General features: G+C 36.0%; 1 protein-coding gene and 1 long non-coding RNA gene across 5 annotated transcripts in view; one reads left to right on the top strand and one right to left on the bottom strand.

The window, feature by feature from the left end:
- LOC149806869 (cAMP-dependent protein kinase catalytic subunit beta) overlaps positions 1-25,364 on the bottom strand; it is a 489,283-nt gene that overhangs the window by 186,808 nt on the left and 277,111 nt on the right. Inside the window, exon 1 of one of the 4 annotated variants that reach the window (XM_089958935.1) lies at positions 22,383-22,533. The exons of the other annotated variants lie outside the window; for them this stretch is intronic. Coding sequence (XP_089815061.1) covers positions 22,383-22,449 — 67 coding nt within the window. The 5' untranslated portion in view covers positions 22,450-22,533. Of the gene's footprint in view, positions 1-22,382; positions 22,534-25,364 lie in introns of those variants that run through there. 4 annotated transcript variants of the gene reach the window in all.
- On the top strand, positions 1,792-24,872 carry LOC149806870 (uncharacterized). Its single transcript, XR_016421195.1, has 2 exons — positions 1,792-2,113; positions 23,133-24,872. It is a non-coding gene; the product is annotated as an uncharacterized LOC149806870 (long non-coding RNA).

Genomic DNA, 25,364 nt, shown 5'->3' with positions numbered 1-25,364 from the left:
AATGAATGCCCTTGATTACTGACTATTACACATGCATGCAGCACAGTAGTATACACATGGGCTTTTCTGGACCAGCGTGGAATTTTAAAAATACTTTTTTTTTTACAACAGAGTTTTCACTAGAAAGATGTAATTCGTGGATAAAATTTGGGCTGCGTCTGGACGGGCGTATATTTAAAAAATAAAAATTAAATTTCGTGCACCGTGTCTTTTCCTAGAAGACGATTTTAGAGAGAAAGGAGAAGTACAAAAGTTGTACAAAAACTGTATTTTGGTTATGTAAAATCTTTCTCTTTTTTTACTCTTCAGCATTTCGGATTTCTATATTCTGAAATATTTTTTTTTGACACTGTCAGGTCTTGAGGTACATGTGTTTTACTAATCGGCTGTTTCAAAATCATAGCGGGAATTATTTTGTTGTTTTGTTCATTTATGATTATATATTAAGTTGTTTTTGAAACATTTGCTTGTTTGATAAACCTTCTTAATATGTTGTATCTTTTTTAAATTTCTCATACGAGTCCATTATCAACGATCTAGAAATATGATTTGATTAATACTCAGTTGTGAAACTATTTAAAATATTTTATTACTGATTAACGGTTTCGTACAGATATGTTTTAACATTATTCTTTTAGTCAATTAGACTCTTCACAATTTTTTTTTAACTCAACGTTGTAAATGGAGTGGTTGTGAGGTCTAACAAAACATCATAAATGTCATTTAACGTACATCGTTATAAACAGCTTAATATTTAGTAATAGTGACTTGATGGAAAAACTAGTTGACTGCGAAAAAGAATCACCGTCTAATTAGGTTAATGAAAAGATTCTTCGGTTGATTTATCCATCGCTATATCCGATATCACAAGGAATTATTTAATCGTTCGCAGTTTTCTTTATGACAAAATAACCTTTAACTGTGACCTTCTGACCTTAAAATTAATAGACAAGTTCCATACTTTAAGTTCATGACCTAAATAAACCTAAATCAAGGTACACTGTGTAGAACTGAAGTTATTATGCAAACACCATTTTCCTTCTTTCACTTACAATGACCCTAAAGCCTTTGGCCTTTTGACGCCGAAAATTAATGGGTATTTTTTCTTACCCAATGCTTAAGTTGTCTACAAACTTTGATGAAGGCACATGCTCGAGAACATACATTTTTGCAGATAGATATTTCTTAAATAGTGACATAAACTTTTACCTGTTAATGACAAAATCTATAAATTCTTTCTTATCCCAAATACTAGCCATAAACGAAATTTGATCTATGTCTGTTACGCAAAATTAACATTGTTCACCAGAAACTATCTTTATTCCCTTAGTCACCGTGGCCTTGTTTTTTAGCTTATTGACCACTAAATAAACAGAATTTTTCCCTTGTTATGTATATCTGATTTAATTTAAATTTGATTTAATTTAATTGTTTGAAGTTTTAAAATCTTATTTTTAATTTCGTTACATGTCAAAATAATATAATTTTGTTCACTAGGAGTTTAAATTTTTTCAGAAAATAGTTTGACCTTGACTGTTCAGTTGTAAACATCTAAAGCTGACCTAGTTCCCGACCGTGATCAAGAAATCAGTGAGAGAAGTAAACAACTTTTTATTTTTGTTATTCTCGGAGTAAAATGATTGTTTTTTTATCAAGGTCATACTGTAACTCCGTAATTTAAAAAAAAATGTAAACAGCCTCCATTTCACAATTCTGAGCTTTCCGAAAATGAGCATTAGTTAGTTTTGATAGTGATGCTTAGAGAGAGATCTCTCAGTTGGGCTTCTAACACTGGGACGTACTGTTGTTTCTTTTCGTTGTGTCATTTTGGGAATTACATTTTAATGTTTATTCAGATTATTGGATAATTCTTTTTCCTTGAAATATATGAGTGCTCAAAGATATTTCATTCAATTTTATTGGGAAATTCAAACACCGGATTATTGTTTGTGAATAACACAGAACTGTAGACACAACATCACAATAATAGCTGCAGTATATGTCATCGTTGGGACTCGAATTTGAAATCATTAGAACATTTCATTAATAGGACTTCTACAACTTAATTCGTGGATTATTTTTGGATTATTTTTGAATTTTAATTCTTAAAACCGTAAGTTCTGTTTTCTCTACATTGTTAGTTTTTTCAAGTGAAAGGAATTATTTGTTAATTTTTTCAAAGCTTGTTGTTTTCACTCTTTCTTTTGTTACTGTTTATTCGAGCCTCAACACGTAACATAAGACATTATACAAAGTGTAAGTCATTCAAAAAGTTTAGTGTTTTTCTGTGATGTAGAACTAATGTTAGCGTGCACACATTTTCCTTGTTTGAGTCGCAGTGGCCTTTTGACCCGAATATCTACAGAGTGAATTACGTTGAACTATCGTTACTGGACAGAAACCATTTTTGTTCTTACAATCACAGGAACATTGATTTTTGACCTTTTTTACACCAAGATAGACAGGTGTCTCCCTTAACACCGTGTGAAAGCCATCCAGAAGGCTTGGTAACTGTAAATGACGTAGAACTCGAGTTATTATGCGGGAGCAAAATTGGTAACGGACTGACATCATAATGTAGTAAATCAGCCTTATTACAGACCTGTAAAAACGTGTGAATTAACACCTATCTAAAACAAAATCTGTTCTAATGCAGATGTTGTGAAAATTGAGCTCGTGAGTAAATATAATCCGATCAAATTATTTTTGAAGAAACCAAATTTGTATACAACTTCTGAATGCTTTCGTATGGTACATTCATCCTAATATCTATTCAGTAATTTTTTCTGTGAGTGAAAAGAGAAAATTTGGTCAAAAATAAATTCTTGATCATTTCGGTTACAGACTGTTAGAACGTGTTTTGCTCAAGAAACGTCCTTTTAGGTCAGTCCTAATGTAAATCAAAGAGTAGATTTTTATAACGGAAACTTTTATATAAATAAATTATGTATCAATCAATTAACCTTACGCCAGAAGGTAGATCGCCCCGCCTACCGAACACTTGACTTGACAACCTCTTAACCTCCGACAAACATTCTGTGAAAATGGCGGGCGTGATAACATTAAAAGATATACCAGACGATACTGGTGAGCAATATTTGCCATATGAAACAACATTGAGATAGAGAAAAGAAAGCGAGAGCATTTATCCATTGCTTGCACTTCTCTAAGTTACGTCGGTATGCGGCGAAGCCGCCCCATGGAGAACTCGCCCTCCATGTATCTGGAGAAGTCGCCCCAGAGTGATTGGAGAAGTCGCCCCAATTGGTCGGAGAAGTCATCCCAAAACTTGTCACCCAAATAACCTTTTTATAACAGAATTAAGTCATCTTTTACGTGATTCATATTTATATTTTTGTATATATACGCGATCACAAAAGAGATATTAACTAAATTAAAGCAATATCATAGTAATATTTATAAGGACGAAATTAAGTCTGTATATAATCTAATGAATGACGACAGTATAGTGATTAAAAAGGATGATAAATCAAACACTATTATTATTCTGAATCAAGATGATTATGTTAAAGAAGTTGAACGTGAATTAGAAATTAAATAAAAATTTCAATATGCATTAATGAGATCGCTAAAAATAATAATTCCGTATGTGAGGAATTTGGTACTTTCCCTCTTAACATACGTACACCTCAAAAATAATAATTCCGTATGTGAGGAATTTGATACTTTCCCTCTTAACCTACGTACACCTCAATTCTACATATTACCCAAAACTCATACAAATCCTGACCATAATTTACCTTTAAATTTTCCAGGACGACCTATTATATCAGGTTGTAATTCATATACTGAAAACCTATCCAAATTTATTGATAGTGTTTTACAACCTTAAATGAAATCACTTCCTTCATACATTAAAGATACAACTACTTCCATTAAATAGTCGAAGTCTATTCCACATCTATCTGATAATTTCAATCCTGGTATCATTAGATGTAACATCACCATATACCAACATTACGCATGCAGATGGTATTGAAGCGTGCAAGTATTTTCTTGATAACAATCCTAATAATAGTACACTATCTAGCGAAGATATTTGTAAAAAAATAAAAACTTATCTTGTAAAATAATCATTTTCAATTTAATAATACGAATTACATACAGATAATGGGTATTAATATGGCTCCTATGTACTCTTCCCTTTCATGGGTGAATTAGAAAAGGATTTTGTTCAAAACAAAAAGTTTAGTCCATCTCTTTGGTTCAGATTTTTAGATGACATATTTATGATCTGGAAGCATTCAACTGAAGAACTGAAAAAAATTATTGATCGCCTAAATCATTTTCACCCGACGATTAAATTTACTTATACTGCATCTAGTACGCATGTTTCATTTTTAAATGTAAATGTAATAAAAAAAATATTGATAACACTATCTCTACAAATATTATTAAAATGCATCTAATTATTTGAAGAGCAGAGCAAAAAGGACAGATAACACTTATTTTTCGTTAATTACAGAAGCGGAGTTGATCAAAAGGAAAGTGGAAAAACTGCAAATTTTATAAATTTAATAAGTTATTAAGTCGAAGAAAAACAATAATAAATAAAGCCTTAACCATGTGGCGACATATCAGAATTACTATATATGATCCTTGGGGCGACTTCTCCGAACCGTTGCGAAATTTGTAAATATATACAATAGCAGAGTCGATATCGACAGAAGCAGCTTGTCGGAGGAAAATGGCGGACGTAAACAGTGCCTGGAGGTGTGTATAATAGCGCTCGCTGATTGGTCAATCGAGCAGAGCGATTGACAACTGGCGATAGGTCAATTCCGTGCTACATACTACATACTTCATCTATCTTTATAGTTTTACTGCAGTCCAGAAACGTCAATATCTGTACCACTTATTACACACAAATGATTGGAAGTTAGAACCCTTTGGGTAGGGCAAAGCCTTAAGGTATAAATTCCTTGTCATTTAGTAAACCGTGTATGATAGCTATTAGAACAAGATAGCATTTCATAACGTAGAGGTATTTACGAATTATGTATAAAAAGTGCTTTAAACACATCTTGATATTCTGATGATTAAATATAGATGACATCACAAAATGCATGTTTGAAACCAGCTAAAAGTGGCCCCTTTATGAAAGAATGTTTTTCACTTGTTTCTGTTGTTGTTGCTTGTGTTCTTGTTTTAACACAAGTATTCGGCATGACTATGGTTTCCGCACTTGAATTGCGTTATGTTGTTGCTTTGTTATTTAATGTTATTGTTCAGCACATTATAGGCTATTTATTGCGGCCAGTATATCTGGCGGAGGAAGTACCCGGAAAAAATCCTGGAAGAACCACCGACCCACGTGAATCTACTGGCAAGCATGGTCACAAACCCACACTGACCAAGACTCGAAGCCAAGCCGATAGATGTGATACTTCGGTGATCTGTACGGGCGAGCGCCTCAGACCACTCGGCCACCCGCGGTCCCAACGTGGGCGAAGCAGGCAATTCCAGGATACAAAGCCTAAGATGTCGTTACATCCATGAAAGTCTAAGGCACATACAAAAGGCAGAATTGGTCTAAGCGTTGTGTCCTTGGTTAAGTATAGTTGCTTTGAATGCCAAACAACTATCGTCGTCAACAAAATTCTGTAATAATCCCAGAATTCCGGAATCTCTTGGTATATTTCAGGGACGTAGTAATATAGTTCCAATGTTTCAGTGATTTACATCAACTGATGCTGAATAAGTACTACTCTTAGAATGGTTAACTTTATAGACGCTGCCTCTGGAACAGTAAGTGATAATTATGTTCCTCTATTACATGCAAGACAAATAAATCGTCGCGGAGTACGCTGACATTTTCTAATCTATTTTTCAAGTGGATTTGATAGGTGGGTTGGATAGAAGTGGAAAATACGAACTGACGGAAAAATCCCGTACTTCTTTTTCTTCTGGATTTAAGGTGGAAATGTTACAGAGCAAACACATGCAATCAATATTATATTCATTAATGACTTTCGTTTAAAAAAAATGTATTCCTTGTACAAATATTTTGTCGCTAAAACATGCATGGATCGTGGGTATAACACAATGTCGTGCATCAGAGATGAACAAAATATTTACTGCTTTAGTTGAGCCTATTTACTTTCGTTAGTTGCTTATCATTCAGAGCAATTACACTTAACCAAGGACACAACACGTAGACCAATTCTGCCTTCGCGTGTAAGGCCAGAACGCTAGCCACTGAGCTACTGAGCCTTTTCATGCAGTTCTTGGGCAGATGTATTGAATAATCAGAAGTCGGTCATTATTATTATTATCATTATTATTATTATTATCTTATAGTGTGTACTGTGATAACTTGTTGATTAGTAGTGTAGGTAATGGCCAAGACTAATCAGTATACACGCAATTGTGAATGTTATACACACATGCCTTGCAGAAAATACAACAAATAAGCCTTAGCCTTTCATAGATATTAAGGCATCTTAGGCTTTGTCTCCTGCAAGCAATTACCGGTGTAATTTGTTTCTTGGCATACCTTCGTGCCCGTGTAGATTTGTTTTGTTTCGTCGGGGGGGGGGGGGGGGCAAGGGTGAGGTATTTTTAGCTGGAAATAAGGTTTGATATCATTTCTGAATGAAAATTCCAAAAGGATGAAAATTTAAAGATTTAACAAGTCACTAACAATGAAGGATACGGGATAAATAACGCTTTATATTATTTTTGCTCTCTGTACGATGGGCTACAAAACAGGTTCAATGCCCCTGCATATCGCTTAATGCGACAAATGAAGGCAACCTATTTGCTGTAGGATGCATCAAGCAGCAGGGAAGTTGTACAGACCCCCTGGCTCAGATAAATTTAACCCTCCCACCAAACATTTCTCCGTAGAAACCTCAGAAAGCAGAAATAACGCCTCCTACGCAAATTAATCCGCAAAATTTCAACCCAAAGTGCATTTTCAGGCATAAAAAAAACAGCATTTTTTTGGGGGGGGTATTGTAAAATTTGTTTGTGCCATAATGAATTATGGTGGGTTGCAATTTTATGAGTAAATTTGATCAAGACCGACTCGATATCTACTACGCGGATCATGAAGATTAATCGTGACAAAACCGTGTGGAGTTGCCTGAGCGTGACTGAAGAAATTTTTGAATTTATTTATGTCCATGTCGCCGTTGCACCAGGTTTGATGGATATTTCTCAGCGTGTGAGTATCAACGCCATTGAAAACTGATAAAATATTACAATTATCTCTAATCACCTTTGGAATTTGCGTATATCGTTGCGTCACGTAAATCACATCGGTGTTCTTATGTCGGCCACGCGAGAATATCCTAGCTGGGTTAGTTTGCTTATCCAGCATCACATCATCGAAAACAACAAGATTATTAGCATCACCGTCTAAACTTTCCACTGATGGAGCCTCATTGATATCCGTTATAAATTCTATCGTGCCATCCTCAGTATTATCGCTAAATTCTTTTAATACCTGATAACATCGCTGATCATCAACGGACGGCGCAACCAAATACAATTTATCCCATTTTAGCCATCTCATTATCAAATTTAGCAACAATTGCGTTTTTCCAGAACCAGATGGTCCAATGATTATCATTCTAATCGAATTTGGTAATGCCTCGGTGTGCTTTACTTGCTCGCGTTTTTTTGTGGCTGAAAAATCAATTACATTCATGTTATTAGAATATTATGGATTCATATTGTGTTAAGTGTCGCACTCGAACTGCTACGATAAATCCAATCGAAGTCGTTACACGCAACAACAGAAATGCAATCAAGGGAGAATGTGAAGTTTGCAAGACAATTAAGTTTAGATTTGTAAAAAAAAAAGTAGAACCGGAGGAGACATCGCAACCTCCTTAACAAATCTGCCTGGAGCTCCCTGGGCGAAATATCCCGGAGAGAAGCATTTACCAGGATATAATTACTGCGGACCTGGTACAAGGCTAGATATAAGACTTAACGATAATAATCAACCAAATCCTGGCGAGGATCCAGTAAACGCTATCGATAACGCATGCTACTATCACGATCTTGCATATCGCAGCGGAGATTTACAACAAAGACATCTCGCTGATATTAAATTAATTCACGCAATAGATGCTATTCCTGATAAAAATTTCAAAGAGAAATTGGCAACTTGGTTGATAAAAGGAGCAATGAAAGGTAAATTAGTACTAGGTGCTGGTAATTTATAATGGAGCAAATATATTATTCTCCGCGAGGATTTTGGCGAGGAAAATCAGCAATAGCCAAACTTGCTAAGGCAGCAAAAGTAAAGCAATCTGTCGCTGAATCGTGGCTATCGAGGCAAGCAGTCTGGCAAATTTATCTTCCTCCGCCTAAGAAAATATCATATGCGAGTTTCTCTGTCAGCGTCCCTAATGAAGTCCATCAGGCTGATCTTATGTTTCTTCCTTACGATACCGTTGACGGAGTTACATACAAATATGTTCTGACGGTTGTTGATATTGCAAGTAGGTACAAGGAAGCGGAACCGTTATCGAATAAAACAGCAACAGATATTGCTAAGGCGTTTAGCGAAATTTATTCACGATCTCCATTAACATGGCCGAAGCTTCTCCAGGTTGATCCAGGTCGAGAATTTCTTGGCGCGGTTACTTCACTGATGAAAAAGAATAATGTTAAAATCCGTCGCGGTATTGTAGGTGTTCATCACAATCAAGCTATCGTTGAGAGATTCAATAAAACTCTTGCAGAACGATTATTCGGATATCAGTACGCGAGAGAATTTATCCAAGATAAACGATCTCACGATTGGGTAACAAGATTACCTCACGTGATTAACGCACTAAATAACGAAGTAACACGAACAATATCAATGAAACCCGCAATTGCAATTACAAAGACAAAAATACCACTAAAGCGAGATTCTACTATTCCACCTGTGTTAGGTAGCGTCACGGTCAGATATTTATATAAGGAGGGAGAAGCCGAGGGTGGCAGAAAAAGAGCAACTGATCCAAACTGGAGTGTTACGACACATAAAATATCAGCTGTAACAAGATCATCAGGAAGGCCAGCGATTTATTTTCTAGATTCACTAGCGCCACAACGCGGATTTACCAAGGAGGAATTACAAATAATACCAAAGGATACTCAATTACCACCATCGTCGTTAATGTGAAATTTAATTCTACCTAACTGAGATAATTTTCTTACTCGAGACACGGCTAGATAAACTAAATTTGACCAGGAAATTCTATCATCGACGATCCAGACCTGGCCATCTACTGTTAATCCCTGTGATGAATGTATCGTTGCTGCGTATCCGAGTTTCCATGGCGATCTTTCTGCGTTTATTGCATCATTGACAAGATTAATATCAACGAAAATAATATCGTTCAAAACTAATATTTTTTCTTCTCCGCACGGCAAAGTAACATTAATATTTTGTTTTCTAGTATCAGCGGGCCTATAGCATAATGGTACCGGCAATGTTGGAAATTTATCACAATGAAGTTTGAATAATATTTCCTGAATAACATCGCGAACAATTTTTCTGCTAGCAACGATCAGATGATCTGGACGCCACAAAGTTAGAAAATTATCCATCGAAGTTTCGTCGATTATTTTTCTCATCACATCACATTGAAATTTATTAGGTTGCAATCGAATCATTTTTTTAAACTCGGTTAGTAAAATATCATTAGATCTATAATCGGCATCAATCTCTTCATAATAATCTACAAAATTTCTAAGCCACCTGTGAGGAGATTCACCATCAATAGGATCAGGTTGACCATGATCGCCGCACATTATTACTGCAGTATTTTTTTCTTCTAACCAACTTAGAAATGATTTTAACACAACTAAATTTACCGTGCAAATTTCATCAAATATTATAATCTTGTTGATATATTTATTTCCCATTCGAGCCGAATCCCACAATCCACCGCTGTATTTGAAATAACTATGATACGTACAAGAATTAACGCCACGTTGTTTTATTTCTCGCGCTAATCTATGAGTTGGAGTTAACACTATCATATCAGATTTTGAAAATAAGTTTATTGCTCGTGTTGTTTTACCACTGCCGCCAGGACCATTTAGGTAAACAAATTTGTTTCGTGAAATTGGATCGAACACTGATACTGCTGTTGATACTTCATCACATTTATCTTTATGAAATTTATCGCAATCTTCTACATCCGCGTCCTCACAATAATCTAGAATATCCTCGTTTTTTATTCTCCAAGTTCCCCAGGAACCATCGGTGATTAAATTTTCCAATCTACATTGAAATTTCTTATTGATATAAAATGAATCCGTTGCAACCCTTACCGCGATATCAGAAAATTTATTTATCATCGACAGTAAATTGATACTCACATAAGCGAGCATTGATGATCTTAAATGAGTATACTGCGCGGATTCTCCATCGAGATAAGTGATCACTGTACCCAACTTCGTTCCATCAATAATAATATTTTCTCTGTTGCAAAATATTCCTCTTGACACCGTATCGGCAATAATAAAATCCATCTCGGCATCATTGATAAATAACCTAGCGTGGCGATGTTTATGATCAACTGATCCTCCTTGAGTGAATTTACCAATTATTTTTCTTCCAATATCTTTCGCGTTCTCACAATCTGTCGGCAACCACACCTCGGTCTGCTTTCTATACGATATAATCGCTTCACTTACCGTCAATGATATTAACATCGACGAATCCAGCATATATCTCAACAATACCGTAGGGACCCATCTTCGCTGAGATAAATGCCGACCAAACCAAATATAGCAAATCTTATGCAAATTTTCAGCAAGTTCGAATGAAGTAACATGAGCGAATCCTGTCATGACAAAATCAGGTAACGGTCCGTTAATTGCCACTCTCGTCATTTCGTTGGTGGGATGGCCGAATTTAGCAAAGTAATTTGCACAATCGCCATACCCAAGGAAACTTCCAGGATAGCATGCGCTCATATCAACGGAAATCATATCTTCGAAATAATACTTGGTATTCCATAATCCTCCATGGCCGTATTCGATACAGCTAAGTTGAATATCATTAAGAAATTCATTTCTTGTAGGTTTCCACGAATTTCTTTCTCTCGCAGCATGAGCGGCAACAGACGGAACAGTAAAGCAATTTGTCAGTAACTGATCTGGATTTGACGAATACTTCTCCGCGATATTTTTCATCGATTCATGTAATATTTCATCTCGGTAAATATCTCCGCGTGGTAAGATAAATTGATCGTATCTTTCTTCGCTAGAAAATAACCAAATCGATATTGGATCGGACTTGGCTAATAGTTTGATATATCTAAACATTGCATCGGAATTGTCTTTCCCAGATTCCACGGGATAAAACTTAACAACACGATCTCGTGGGAATATCATTACCGACTGACTCCACGCATGTGAATTATGATCAACAATTTCGATTGGTGTTCCTCGAGAATTATACGGCGATGAATATAATATTTCTCCCGATAGTGTTTTAACCGTAATAGGAAATTTAAGTTTCTTACTTAACGCAGCAACATCATCGATTGATGCGCCATCAACAACTGTCTTTGCCCATGAATTAATTTTATCCAATCTCAATTGAGTCAGACCAGATCCACGACGAGCATTCCTCATGTGTTCGATAACGCGTTCAGCCACGCAATTTATCATCGGAGATTCCCTCATCGCAGGTAGATTTTTCACATCAGGATTATTATTCAGCCGATAAATTCCATAAACAACAGCACTAGAAGGATACGCCCTAGCATAATAAGGACCATCAATCCCTAGTAGCAATCCCGGTTTCGAATTTTTATCAAGAACAACATTTTTCTTACCGCCGCGTACCGGATCTCGTTTATCACGAATAATCCAAATGTCATCGGGCATTTGTGCAATAAATTTTATTCCGAAAATAAATCTCTCTTCTTTGTGTGAGTTTTTTATATGTTCGATTATCTTCTTCGCTCGCTCCAAATTCATCGTAGCATCAACAAAGTTAGTTTTCCATGTCGACCAAACATGAATCGCTCCATCATCAAAGAATTCCTTCTTCGCACTATCAACTTCAGGAATGATATATTCTGCCTCATCGAGATCAAATAAATCCATTATTATATTTTAGACAAATATCTAAATTATAATATGCAATGCAAATGGATAACAGTTGGATCAACAAAATCATGTAACAAATCCTGCAGAGGTGAATATTGTGGCGCTCATATATACGAAGTTCGACGAGGTAACAAAGGACCACAGCGATGTTTAGTTTGCCAAGTTGGTATTCGAGGAAAGACAAGATTATGTTTCTCCTGTGGAGGGAAAAAATATCGTGAGTTACGGAGATATTATGAAAAAAGATCCTCCTCGGTAATAAAATGCGAAGAAGATTATATTAATCGTTTCAAAGCAAATTTCGATTTAAACAAAGAGAATATCATATATGGAAATGAAATCAACGATTCCCATGAGTGAATATAAATCGCATCCCATCATCGAAGGTTACGAAGCATCTGAGGATGGTAATGTCAGAAACATCAAAACAAAGAAACGTGTTGGTAGTATTTGTAATTCGGGATATCTCAAATTTACAGTCCATAAAAGAAATGAAAGAACAGAATGTTATTCGAATCATAGATTTATATTCGAATGCTACAAAGGACCAATAGAGAGAAGACTTGTTATCGACCACATTGACGGTAATAAACTTAACAATAAACTTTCCAATCTGCGCGCGGTAACCCAGAGTGAAAATTCAAGATTTGGTAATAACCGTGGATTTCCTAATTATTCGAAGACTGTTAAATCAGTGAATCAGGCAACAGGTGAGGAAATCGCGTTTACATCGATGAGTGCAGCAGCAAAACATTTCTTTATTAAACCACGATCAGTACAATTTGTGGCAGAAGGAAAATATAACGCAACATTTTCTTATGATGCTGATTCATGGATCAAATTCTCCTACGTACCAATAATATTTGATTCGGAGAGTGACGAAGAATAACTGAATATCTCCGCAAAACAAAAAAAAAGATTAATTTTGAAAATTTCCCTGGATTTTATTTATTTTTTTCGCCCATTTTTCCCACGGAGATAGATTTGGAAAATCTCACTTGCGATTTAAAAATCGGGAATCAGAGATTCTCACGATTTCACCAAAAGATTGATACTCACAGTTTCTCCTCGTATATCAAGTAAATTTCCTTTCTGATCCGTTAATTTGAAATTTATTCTTGACAAAAATCGATTATGACATCGCAGGTAAAACGGATTCATTGGTTCCTTGATTATCAAATAACCAGGAGATGCGCTAGGTGAAAATGAATACAATATAAAACCCTGATGGGCTTGATTTGACTCTGACGCATCAACATTGTAACTACCCTCGACAACATCCGCGTGAAGATAAATCGCGATAACATCCGTTATATTAACGATACCCGGCGAGATATGCCGCCCTTGCCCGGCAGGATCATTGTTGTGTTTAAGAATCAATTCTGAATATATTTTTTTGGTCCATGAAGCATGTAATTTTGGAAATAAATCATCAATGGTATCAGTGACGGATTTTCTCATCGCATCAAAATCAGAATTGGGAAATTTGAAATCTGGCAGTGTTTCCTCGGTTAATTCAAATACTCTCATGAATTTTTGTTTCTCACCCGAGTTCTTGATCAACTCGAATTTGCTAATAGGAAGAACATAGTCGGCAATTGATATATCGTCGACTATCGCCCGAATAAACATATCATGATAATATTCAATATCATTCGCAAGTTGATTTAAAATTTTCACGTGCTTTATAATTTCGCTACATGAACTAGATTTATTTAGGATGCATTCATGAAATGATCCGCGCAATAAATTTAATTGTAATTCGTGTTCTTGAATAAACTCGTCTAGTGTTCTTCTTACCAAGATACCGTCTATGGGGGCTATTATCCTGTTAATGTGGGTAGCGTCGAAGATTTTCACATCTGGGGGGATTTTAGGAAGAGGCAACCATGAGAGAATTCTTTCGTTAATAAAAGTGAAAGCGAACATTACCAGGTTAAATTTGTGATTATTCATGAGATTGATGGCGCTGTGGATCAAAGGTTTGTGTTTGATATCTCCATACCATCCTTCGTCGGTTGTAAAATCTTCCTTTTTTGGTTCCGGTAGTTCTGGAAGGGTTTCATCATACCAACCTGGAATAATAAAATCCGATTTCTTTGGTTCTGCTAGAGGTGCGACCTCGGGCCAACCTAATATATTTCTAATCGATGATTGGTAAATATCTACCATGTACGGTGATTTCACTTCTATCATTGACGATAATGTTGGATCATGTGAAGATATCTTTATTCCCGGAGTAGCATCGCCGGTTAAATTTGATATTCTAGTGGTAAACTCATTATTCAGCTGATCAATTTCATAACTACCGGTTGGTATACCAACGACGATCCAATCGGGAGTTCCATCGGGTTTATTTTTATTTGCAAAAACAAGTGAATTATTTGACATCAAATTACCGAATGATTTTGATCTAACATTTGGCCAGCTATTGTAGACGCGCAATTGTGTTAATGCAATTTCGTTGACGTTAATTGGTGTTGAGAAATTAATGCTAAACTCGGGTTTCGTTGAACTTAGCGATATTAACGTTGTTGTCGGCGGTGTTGTGTTTGTCACGATCTGGGCTAACTCGGACATTATTAATATTCATTTGTTCAATCTCCGAGTAAATACTAATCATTGAAGAAAATTCTAGATCGGATATAATACCATCGTTGAGACTTTCAGAAAGTAACAATGATAACTTCGAGTACGCGTCACTTATCTTAGTTAGTTTATTTTTGTACGAAGATAACTTTTCACTTGTGCACGAGGATATCTTTTTCGCGATGATATTAAGAACACCCGCGATTGCTGTTGTTGACGAGATTATTATTGTTGCAACGATTGGCGCTATCATTGTTACCGCGGATAGAATTATTCCTGCACCAGCGACCACAGCAGATACCGCGTATACTGCAACGTCAATGATAACTAATTTGCGCTGGTATTTATTTATTTTTGTTTGATAATCGTCAAGTTGTTTTCGCAACGAATCCTGCCATGATCGCGCCTGATTATAACGGTAATCAGATGCGGTCATTTATTAATCTACGATAACAATTACGGGATTACTGCCTATATTTCGGCTAAATATTCGAAAATTACAGAATAATTCATAATTTCCATGTTGGTTCTATCTGGTGGTTCTAATATAAATATATTATCATGACCTTTGTGCATAATATAATTAAAATTTTTTTCGTGGATGCTACGGCTAGATATTACCTTAAAATTTATCGAAGATTGAATGAATATTCGATACATACCCGTAATTGGCGGGTTAAATGTAAATATATTATCCCTGGGTGTCCACCATGCCTCTTTTCGTATCTCTACCACAAGTGGCACACTGCAGGTAAGATTTTTTGTTTCTACTTCCTCTGGTATCGAAATTCGCGATAATCTTCCAAGGTTCATTGACGATATTTTTGTGTTGATTTCGTTGGCGTTTGTTGTTACAGCAAGAAATTTATCATTGATAGTTTTTATTTCTGTGACGTGTACTGATGTATCGAGTTTTTTACGTATGAATTCAAATATTTTATTGATATTGTGACTAACTTCACCAATGACATCGTCGATTTTTTTCGTTATTGCATCATGTGATATTTTATCGACTTTTTGACGCGCTAATTCACGTACCACGTTAATTTCATCGTTGATGGATTTTATTTGTACTTGCATCGCGTTAATCCCTCTGGTAAATTCAGGAACAACAACATTACCGAGTTTAATAATTTCCTCGTTGATTTTTTTGTTGAGATCGTCGGTGGATGGTTTCTGACTTATCGAGATATTTACTTCGTTAATTTCGGCAAGAATATTAGTAATTTCCTCGTTGATTTTTTTTATTTTCTCGCTAAGATCGTCATGTGATGCTTGATCTGATACGGAGGAAGTATCACTGGATGTTTTTATATTCTCGTCAAATTTTTTGCTAAATTTATCTAAAGCATCGTCAAGTTTTTTAAGGTCGTTATTTAGCCTATTAAGTCTTTTTGTCATTCTATCCTGAAGATCGTCGTGTAATGCTTTATCGGCCTTCAGGGGTAACTTCGCTATAATATCGGCGATATCAGCAACAGATTTTAATACCATCTCCGATTGGCGAGTAAATTGACTAATGTGATCGCGGTATTCGTCTCGCTTGATTATATCAGTTATTTTGACGTTGCTAGTTTGTAATCGCCCTTCGGTATTTTGAAATACAGCAACTTCACCAGGATCAACTTCTGACAACGATAAAAGATTGTTAATATCGCTCTTGGTTGCAAACTTTGATGTATCGATGTCGACTGCATCTTTTTTTTCTTTCCTAAAGAGAGACCTACCGTAAATGTCAACCATGATATTTATCTACGGTATATTCAAATAAAATTTTGCGATAAGGACGAGATGATTTTGAAATTGCATCAAGGACGTTAATTGACTCCGGGCCGCATATTGGTGGATCTGCTAATGTTTGTGTTGGAAGTGTTGAATACCAAACCGGAAGTTTTAGTTTTGACACATATTTGATAAATTCATTTGGCGGTGCTAATCCGTATGAGTCGAAGTAAATGATTTCGCGAGGATTAATCGCGTAAGCAACCCAGTGAGTGCCAGGACCAGAATTTTTATCGAGATTTATTATTCCTGTCTCGGTGAGATTTGGTTTATCTGGTAGTTGATCTCGCATAAATACGCCTCTGAAAAATTTTATTTTCTTTTTTTTTGCTTCACTTATTAAATCTAAATTTGAGGCTGGTAGGCTCGACTTAGACCGGATCCGTACGGGGGTCGTCTTAGGTAAAGGCCTGATCCTTGTTGCGGTTGCATCAATTTTGTGAGAAGAGGGAGAAGAGGGAATATCCCTCCCTTTTTTTTGCGATATCTTCCTCCGACGATCTTTTTTCCTAATACGTTACCCATCCCACCAAGTGCACCTAATCCTACTGCCTTTGCAATCATGGGGGCCGCTGCAGCTATTAATCCTGGAATAGCGGCGAATAAAGGAAAAATACCACCTACTTTGATCATATCTCTGATTGCACCTATCGAGAGATTCAAGCGAATACCAGTATTTGCTGATCTGGCTCTGGTGAAATGTCCGTGTTGATTTTTAGTTAACGATAGTTTGTTAGGTCCACCGTGAAGTTGATTACTTTTTAAGGTTAAACTTAAACCTCGTCGCGCTGTTGTTGCTGCATGAAGTTTTTTCACCTGACCGGGGGTCAGAGTTACGCTGACGTGATCGTATGGCATATTAATAATCACTTAATCTAAATTTAGAATTTATTACATGTTCTCTACGGGTGCATCGATAACTCTCATTCTACCGCTGATGCCTTCCAGGAACATTGTTCTATCACTGAGAATTACTGCGAATACCTTATATAAATTATTTCCTGTTCGAATTCTAGCTTTGAAATGAATATCGACGACGGATTGCTTTATCAAATCGAGATGTTCCAAGGAAAAGTAATAAATAGGATAAAGTTTATTAAAATCTAGTTGTGATATTTGCAATCCAGTATCGATATTTTGATCGCGACCCATGAAACTTAACAATCGATGATATGCGCGAGCTGTCGAATAATTTTCAAAATTGATGGATATTTCCTCGGATGGCTCCTGTTGGCCATTTACTCTCAGTGACACGTTTGTTGCGTGAATATTATCGAATATCATGTGGCTATATAATTGATGATATCTTCGTGTATGCAAAAAAGCGACAAAGATATGACGTGGCGCAGAGGTACCTTGCTGCGATGCAATACGCCAAGTAAAATCACCATCAATATCAGTAGTTGTGGAATCTGTTGTTGTTGTTAGCCATGACATGATAGATTTACCACCTTGATTCATAAATGATAATAATTTTTCTTCCACGATTAATGATGGAGTTATCGCTGGCATCCACAAGGTAAATTTTAGTAATCTTACCCTACCTCCATGATTCGTGGTATCATTTGCACCTACCACGTTCGTTTGGTAATTGATATCACCTTCTCGCCAAATAGCATCATTACTATCTGCTTTTCTAATAAATGTTACGGTATGCTTTGCTCCGTAAATAACTTTTCTAAAATGCCTGCAAAATCCAAATATATGAGATAACGGAATAGCACAAGAGAATTTTCTACGTATATCCCACAACATGGATTTTCTCGTGGCAAATCCAAGATTATAATCAGGATTAGTGCCGAGGGGAAGATCTTGGACATCATTATTGAGGACTGGGGGGGCGGCGCGATTTCTAGGTTGTCCGATATCAAGCGGTCTACTATCGGGACGATCAGAATTATCTTTGGCAAACATCATACCCGGACCAGCTGATCTGGTAAAATCATCCGAGTATCTCGCTAGACCTATTATCGTTGTTGCTAAATCAACATCATTGGTAATTGACTCAATCTCTTTTCCATCAATCATGTAAGTGGCGCTCTTGAATAATGCCATAATACCGTTATTAACAAATCCGACTCTAAAATCTGCTCCATAGAGAGTAACGCCGTCATCTCTAGTAATTTCACCGGTAACTTCGATATATGCCTCAGATGGAAGAAAATATCTTGTTGTATCGTGAACTTGAATTTCCAGGCGATTATCAGTATTTGGTGTAACTGTGTCGTACGAGAAATACTGGAAATCTCGCACTGATGTATCCCTACCTACTAGTTCATCCATGTCAAATACTTCATTTGACACTTGTGAGAACATTTATTATTAATAATATCGTCTAAAACGAAGACCATCGCCTGAAACAAAACTTGTATTTGCTAGATTTGTCCTAGCAACATCCTGCGCTAGATTTGTCTTAGCAACTTCCTGTGCTAGATTTGTTATAGCAGCTTCCTGTGCTAGATCATTTATTTTTTTATTTGCCGCATCATTTATGGCCTTACTGACTTCAGGTGGCATTTCGCTGGTAATGGGTAATTTGACGGGTTGCTTTTTACGTACTAAACTTAATATTTTATCTTTGATAGCGTTGAAGCCTTTACTGGCCAAATTACCGATACCAGAAACAGCAGTCTCACCTATCTTTCCTATTGCTTTCAACCCAAATTGCTTAATCACGGGTCCAATTTTAGGTATTACTCGCGTGACAAGACTTCCAATGATATCGCCAAATCCATTACCGTGAATATATTTGTATACTGGCAATCGAGAGTTTACTATGCGGACCTGATTAGGTCTGCGTTGATGTTTATGAATAATCATATTATTTCAATTATGTTGATTTAATCGATGAGTTCATCGACAAACTCCTTGTAAATGTGAGAATCGATGATACCACCACGGAATAATCGCTGACAAATATCTGATGCTTCGTTGACTATCTCACGAGAGTTATTTCCTGCTCGCTTTCCTCCGATTAATACTTCAAGGCGAGATACATCGTTGACAACACTATCGGGACAAACTGAATATCCAGTTCCTGTTTTTTTTGTTTCTGGAGATTCCAATGGCGTTGAGTAAAATATTTCGTCTGACGGCGTTGAAGATGTCCCTGACGACGATAACCCTGACGACGATGACTTCGGTGGCAAATCCCCTATAGGACTATCTTGTTTAGGATATTTATCCTTTATAGTAAGATATGGGCTTATAGCAGCCTTTTCAAGAGGAGCATATGGTTGTAAAATAGAAACTTCTTCAAGTGATTTTACACGCGGGGGGTATGTTAATTTAGAAATAAGTTCCTCTGTGGGATTATAAAATTTTTTAGGACTAAACTTTTCAGGACTATCTTGTTTAGATTTTATTAAAGATAATGCTATTGCTTTTCCCTCTGATAACTTTATTCTGTAATTACCAACATCCAATGAAAATTTCCCAAAATCTTCATCAGAATATCTTACTGGTTTTCCTAAACTACCAAAATACATCATCGCATACCAATCAAGTGTGTTAACTTTATCAACATCAATTTCTTTTCGCAAAAAGAATCTTTTATTTTCCGTAGAATCATCCGCAGCCATTTGAACTACTGAATCATAGTTGCCAAGTAAATACAACCTGCTTGTATTCAAATAATTATCCGCTGTTACACTAGGATCAATTTTAAACATAATACTAGCCGGTGATGATTTATATTCGGGTACAATTATCGGTTCATCACTCTGATCTTTTTTCTTTTTTGGTTTTCTTTCCTTTTTCTGAGGTGGAGTTCTTTCTTTTGGTCTAGCTCCTAATTCCTCTGGTTGAAATATTGGCTCCTGTGGTTGAATATCTTCCTGTGATGTTTCTTTTCTCCCTCGTTTTTTAGTTTTTTCCTTCTTCTCCTGTTGTTTTCTTTCTTTTTCCAGTTGTTTTCTTTCTTCTTTTTCCTGTTGTTTTCTTTCTTTTTCCAGTTGTTTTCTTTCTTCTTTTTCCTGTTGTTTTCTTTCTTTCTCCAGTTGTTTTCTTTCTTCCGCCTCTTGCTTATTAAATCTTTGTGTATCTCTTGCCGTTTCTAAAAACTTTCTGTAACGCGGATCCGCTGTCTTACTTATTGATGTTGTTTGTGTGTAAATTTTATATACCATATCATACCAACTATCGCGAGTTGCATATCTTTTTTTTCCCACTGCAGTCAAAAATTCAGTTCGACTACTAAAATATTCCTCCGCAAATTGGCCAATCTCATCTATATTATACAATGTCGAGAGGGGCTGCGATATTATTTCCCATCCCTCATCGGTGAAATTTTCTCTTAAATTATCGATATTAAACTTCCCTTTTATCATTGAGATTTTTCTTCCTCCCGGTTTTCCACCTCCAGGTTTTCCTCCATCAGCAATTGCAAGTTGTTGCGCCGCTGCTGCTATTGCTAATCGCTCGGGTAATGTTCGTGATTGATCCTCAATACCTTTCAACATAGGAAAGATTCCACGTTTTCTAGCATCTGGATCTTTTTCGTCGCCATATACAACCTGCTCAATTGTTCCGGTCACTGGCTTCAACCATTTTGCCGAAGTTTCTGAAATTCCATGTTGCATATCTTCGTAACCACGAACATTTCTCTTAAATAATCGTTTTGTCGGAATTAGCTTCTTTAATGCCGCTAATTGATCTCGCGCTAATCTAGCAGATTGAGGCTCTCCAACTGTGCTAACTTTTCGACTCATCTTATTTTCAACTATATTGTTTTATTGTGAAATAAAATTAGTATCCGCAGTCGGAATTTGCAATCGCACATAAATTTTACAATACCCCCCCAAAAAAAATGCTGTTTTTTTTATGCCTGAAAATGCACTTTGGGTTGAAATTTTGCGGATTAATTTGCGTAGGAGGCGTTATTTCTGCTTTCTGAGGTTTCTACGGAGAAATGTTTGGTGGGAGGGTTAAATTTATCTGAGCCAGGGGGTCTGTACAACTTCCCTGCTGCTTGCATCACGTGGTGTAGTTCCACTTGTAAGGCTCTTGGAGTTTTTTTTTTTTTTTTTGCACTATATACATAGGACTGTGTACATACATACATACATACATACATACATACATACATATATAGTTTCTTAAACTAGGTTTCTTATTCTGGATAACTAGGACCGCGTCCTTGCTAAAACATAGACCTGAACAGCAGTTTCATCATCGTCGTCGTCAACAGCAACAGTGAGAAAAAACAGCAACAATAATGACAAAAACAACAACAATGACGTATTTCTATCCTTTAAATTTTAATATAACCAATAGAATCAGGACGACCCACTTAAAACTGTAATAAACAAATAAAAAGATATACGCTTGTAAACATGAAAGATTTACTGCTACACGGATTCTCCAAGAAAAGATAATGTATAAGAACCTAATGAAGTATTCATTTGCAAAACCGATATCCAATTTACACGGACATGAAAGATATCGAACTTTTCTATATTGCGTGTGAGCTAATTCTATGCGCGTTTTTGCATGACGCAGTATACTGTAACAGTCCTTTGCACGTAGCAAGACAAGCAGTTTGGTAGTTTCCTTTCTCTTTTCACTTAAAATTTCACCATACACCACAACATTTAAAAAAGTTATGTATGTATGTATGTATGTATGTATGTATGTATGTATGTACTTATGTATGTATGTATCTATGTATATATGTATTATAGTGTATCGCAAAACATCCGCAAGTATTCTACCTCCACCTTAGGTATATTATGCATTTTATATTATCTACATTACTGATGAAGGCTGCAATAATGCAGACTCCTACCCCTAGCCCACCCCCATTGCACGTATTTGTATAGTTACTAAGAACATGTTTGACCCACGCCAAGTGCGTATCAAGTAAAGTACATTCAACAATGTGTTGTGTGTGTGTGTGTGTGTGTGTGTGTACTTACAATCTGGTGATTTAGAATCTTTGTCCTTGTCCTTTTTCTTAGCACTATTTTTCCCGGCTGTAGCCATCACAGTTCCTTCCCTGCAGTAAGTAATACTATAACCTACTACCCTGGGAAACAATTCAGTAATAACTTGATGTTAAATGAACATCGATCGTGTTCCTTATTCGTTTGACTTTAACCTTGCAAGAGTAAATAAAACATCGTCTAATCCATTGTGACTGAATCAGTACACAACTCCGACATGCATTTGAACCCCACCTTCAAAACACCAAAGAAATGTTTGCTCAGACGTGTTACACTTCTTCACATGCGCTGTCTATCACATATACTATAAATCCAATTGAGATTATATATGGACAATAGAGATTTTTCAGAAGGAAATAATAAATATAAACGCTAACTATAAACGGTAACTATGCGAGGGTACAGAAAGGGGTGTAATTAATAGACGGAACCACAAACACGATAGACACAATGACTACAAATTAAATTGCTTACTATTGGGGATATAATAAATCGGTAAAATATAATTAAAACATAATCCTACGTGTCCTTCATACAAAGATAAGATATGTTATGCGGTTTTGGTAAATATTTTATTTACTTCTTCATGTACATACACAATGCCAACTTAATACATAATAATCCCTGCTCATTGCCCCATAAATCAGTCTATTCTACTAATACAATGACCGGTTTGCTGTTATATCAAAAACGCTAATATCTCTTTTGTGTATTTTTGTATAGAGACTGGTGCCAGTGAATGAGGCAGGTCGAGCATTGATCCTCTTGTGAATGAAATGTGAGGCTGATCACGTCCAGGATCACGATATGGTGCGTGATTTCACTTCAGGATACATTGTTCAATTAAATCACATTAACAGATATTCTTAATTCGAATCACCAAGACCTGTATATGACGCACTGATATTTACAAGCCATCATTTGTGCTCGAAAAGAAAGACGAAAGCCACAAGTGTTGCTTAATATGCAAGGTTGTGCTAAGCCCTGGATGGAAAAGTCATTACTAACAGTACTATCTGGTGAGATTACAAGATATGTTGGTTTTTGGTCCTTGAAAACATTCTCACGACGGCATAGACAGCTCTTTCTTAGCCAAGCAAGTAATTAAAATTCTGAGGTTAAATTTTAACTTAAAAATTTAACTAAATCTATACCAATCTATTTCTTCCAAGAACAAAAATGTACTTTATTAATAACCTTAAGAAGAGCAATTGTTTTGATGTCAGACAATGCTACTATTCAACAACACCTGTGCGTCCGCACATGGGGGCAAGGGGGGTGGGGGACTCCCCATTTCACTTCTAAATCCGTAAAACTTAATAGCTGACCACTACATGTTTGCCACCCGCACCACAACCCGAAAATAATTATGCGGGCGCCCCTTAACAACACGAGCCTGAGGTTAAGAATGGAAAAGTTTATTAGTAGATCTGTGTGCGTGTGCGAATGATTTTGTCCCTTTTTATAGATCGATTATCGGACTACATTTGTGCACTATAGCTACTCAGTAAATGCTGTCATGATCAAAACTGAAATCGGTGAACGATATGTGTGCGGAATAAAATAATTTGACCATCTAACAAGCACACAAATTTCATATTATTCATACACTGTAGAAAATGCTAATCCTTTCAGTTAGGGAAAATTTCACGGAAGTTCTATGTTAATAATGAGGTTTGTAATCATGGGGAGAAGTACGGTGCTTTTATCTTGTTAGATGTTTTATATGCACGACAGAGAGATACAAGCGGACGTCGTTAAAGCTCTTGGTTTTACATTTCGATGTGCACTGCGAGTATGACGCTCTTTTGTTTTAGTCGGTGTTTTAACTTAGAGAGAAATGATTTCATGTTACCTCTACATGCTTGTTCAAGATCCGTCTCGTTACATAAAATCAATGATCACCCAGTAGCCAACATAATGTTGGAACAGAACATTACGCAGGTCCTTTCTGAAAATCGCCGAGAATTTCAATAAATTTCGCAAATTTCAATCCGTTGAGAAGGGCACTTAATTCAAAATCTTTTTATTATCTCCAGTCAGTTTCTCCGCTCAGTATTTCAACAAACAACAAAAGTATTTTCTTGCAAGTAAAACACCTTGCTTGCTTCACTTGCATTAGTTAAAATTATCATTATTAAACGTATATCTACTAGTCAACGCCAGTGACGATACTCGTCATACCTTCGACGCAGTCTAAACGGAAATGGGCAAAGAAAACAACATGGAAAACGAACTAAAAGCTGAATGAAACTGAGCAGATATGAGTAAGTTAAAAGAAATTACAAAGGACTAAAAATAGATTGAATAATACTTTCTTGGAATACTAATTCAAATCTACTTTCAAAGGTTGAAAATTACTCAGACTTAATTTCCATGTGTCATTTAAATGACTCGTCATATCCGCTAACTATGTTCGTCCTCTTTCTTTCATTTACAAACATTAAACTATATTTAAAGCAACGGATTTGTATTTTTGACCATAGCTGGACACCTCGGAGTATGCTACTTTCGACTAGCGACGTTCTTGAGACGTCGATTTTATATATATATATATATATATATATATATATATATATATATATATATATATATATATATATATATATATATATATATATATATATATATATATATATATAATGATTTTTTAATTTCACCGCCCTACCCCAACCCTTAGAAACTGACTAAGCCGTTATGTGGTCAAAGAAATTCCCATAAGGATTTATTTACTGAATTTTTACATTTTACAATACAGTATGAAACATTCGCAACAAGTATTCATCAAATGCTGCTAGATTACAAAATGAAAATAATCACAACAAGTTCTCATCAAATAATATTAGACTTGAATCAAACTCTTTTTGGGAGTAATAATAATAATTCGTTCATGTCTAAGTTTGTCATCTGCTTTTAAATCAATTCGCCATTACGTACGAAACTTATTGCAAAAGA

The sequence above is a fragment of the Sinohyriopsis cumingii genome, chromosome 1 (genome assembly GCF_028554795.1).
Source record: "Sinohyriopsis cumingii isolate HCF-2022 chromosome 1, ASM2855479v2, whole genome shotgun sequence".
NCBI classification, from domain to species: Eukaryota; Metazoa; Mollusca; class Bivalvia; order Unionida; family Unionidae; genus Sinohyriopsis; species Sinohyriopsis cumingii.
Note: the sequence above shows the minus strand (reverse complement) of the source record. Positions and strands in the feature narration are given on the sequence as shown.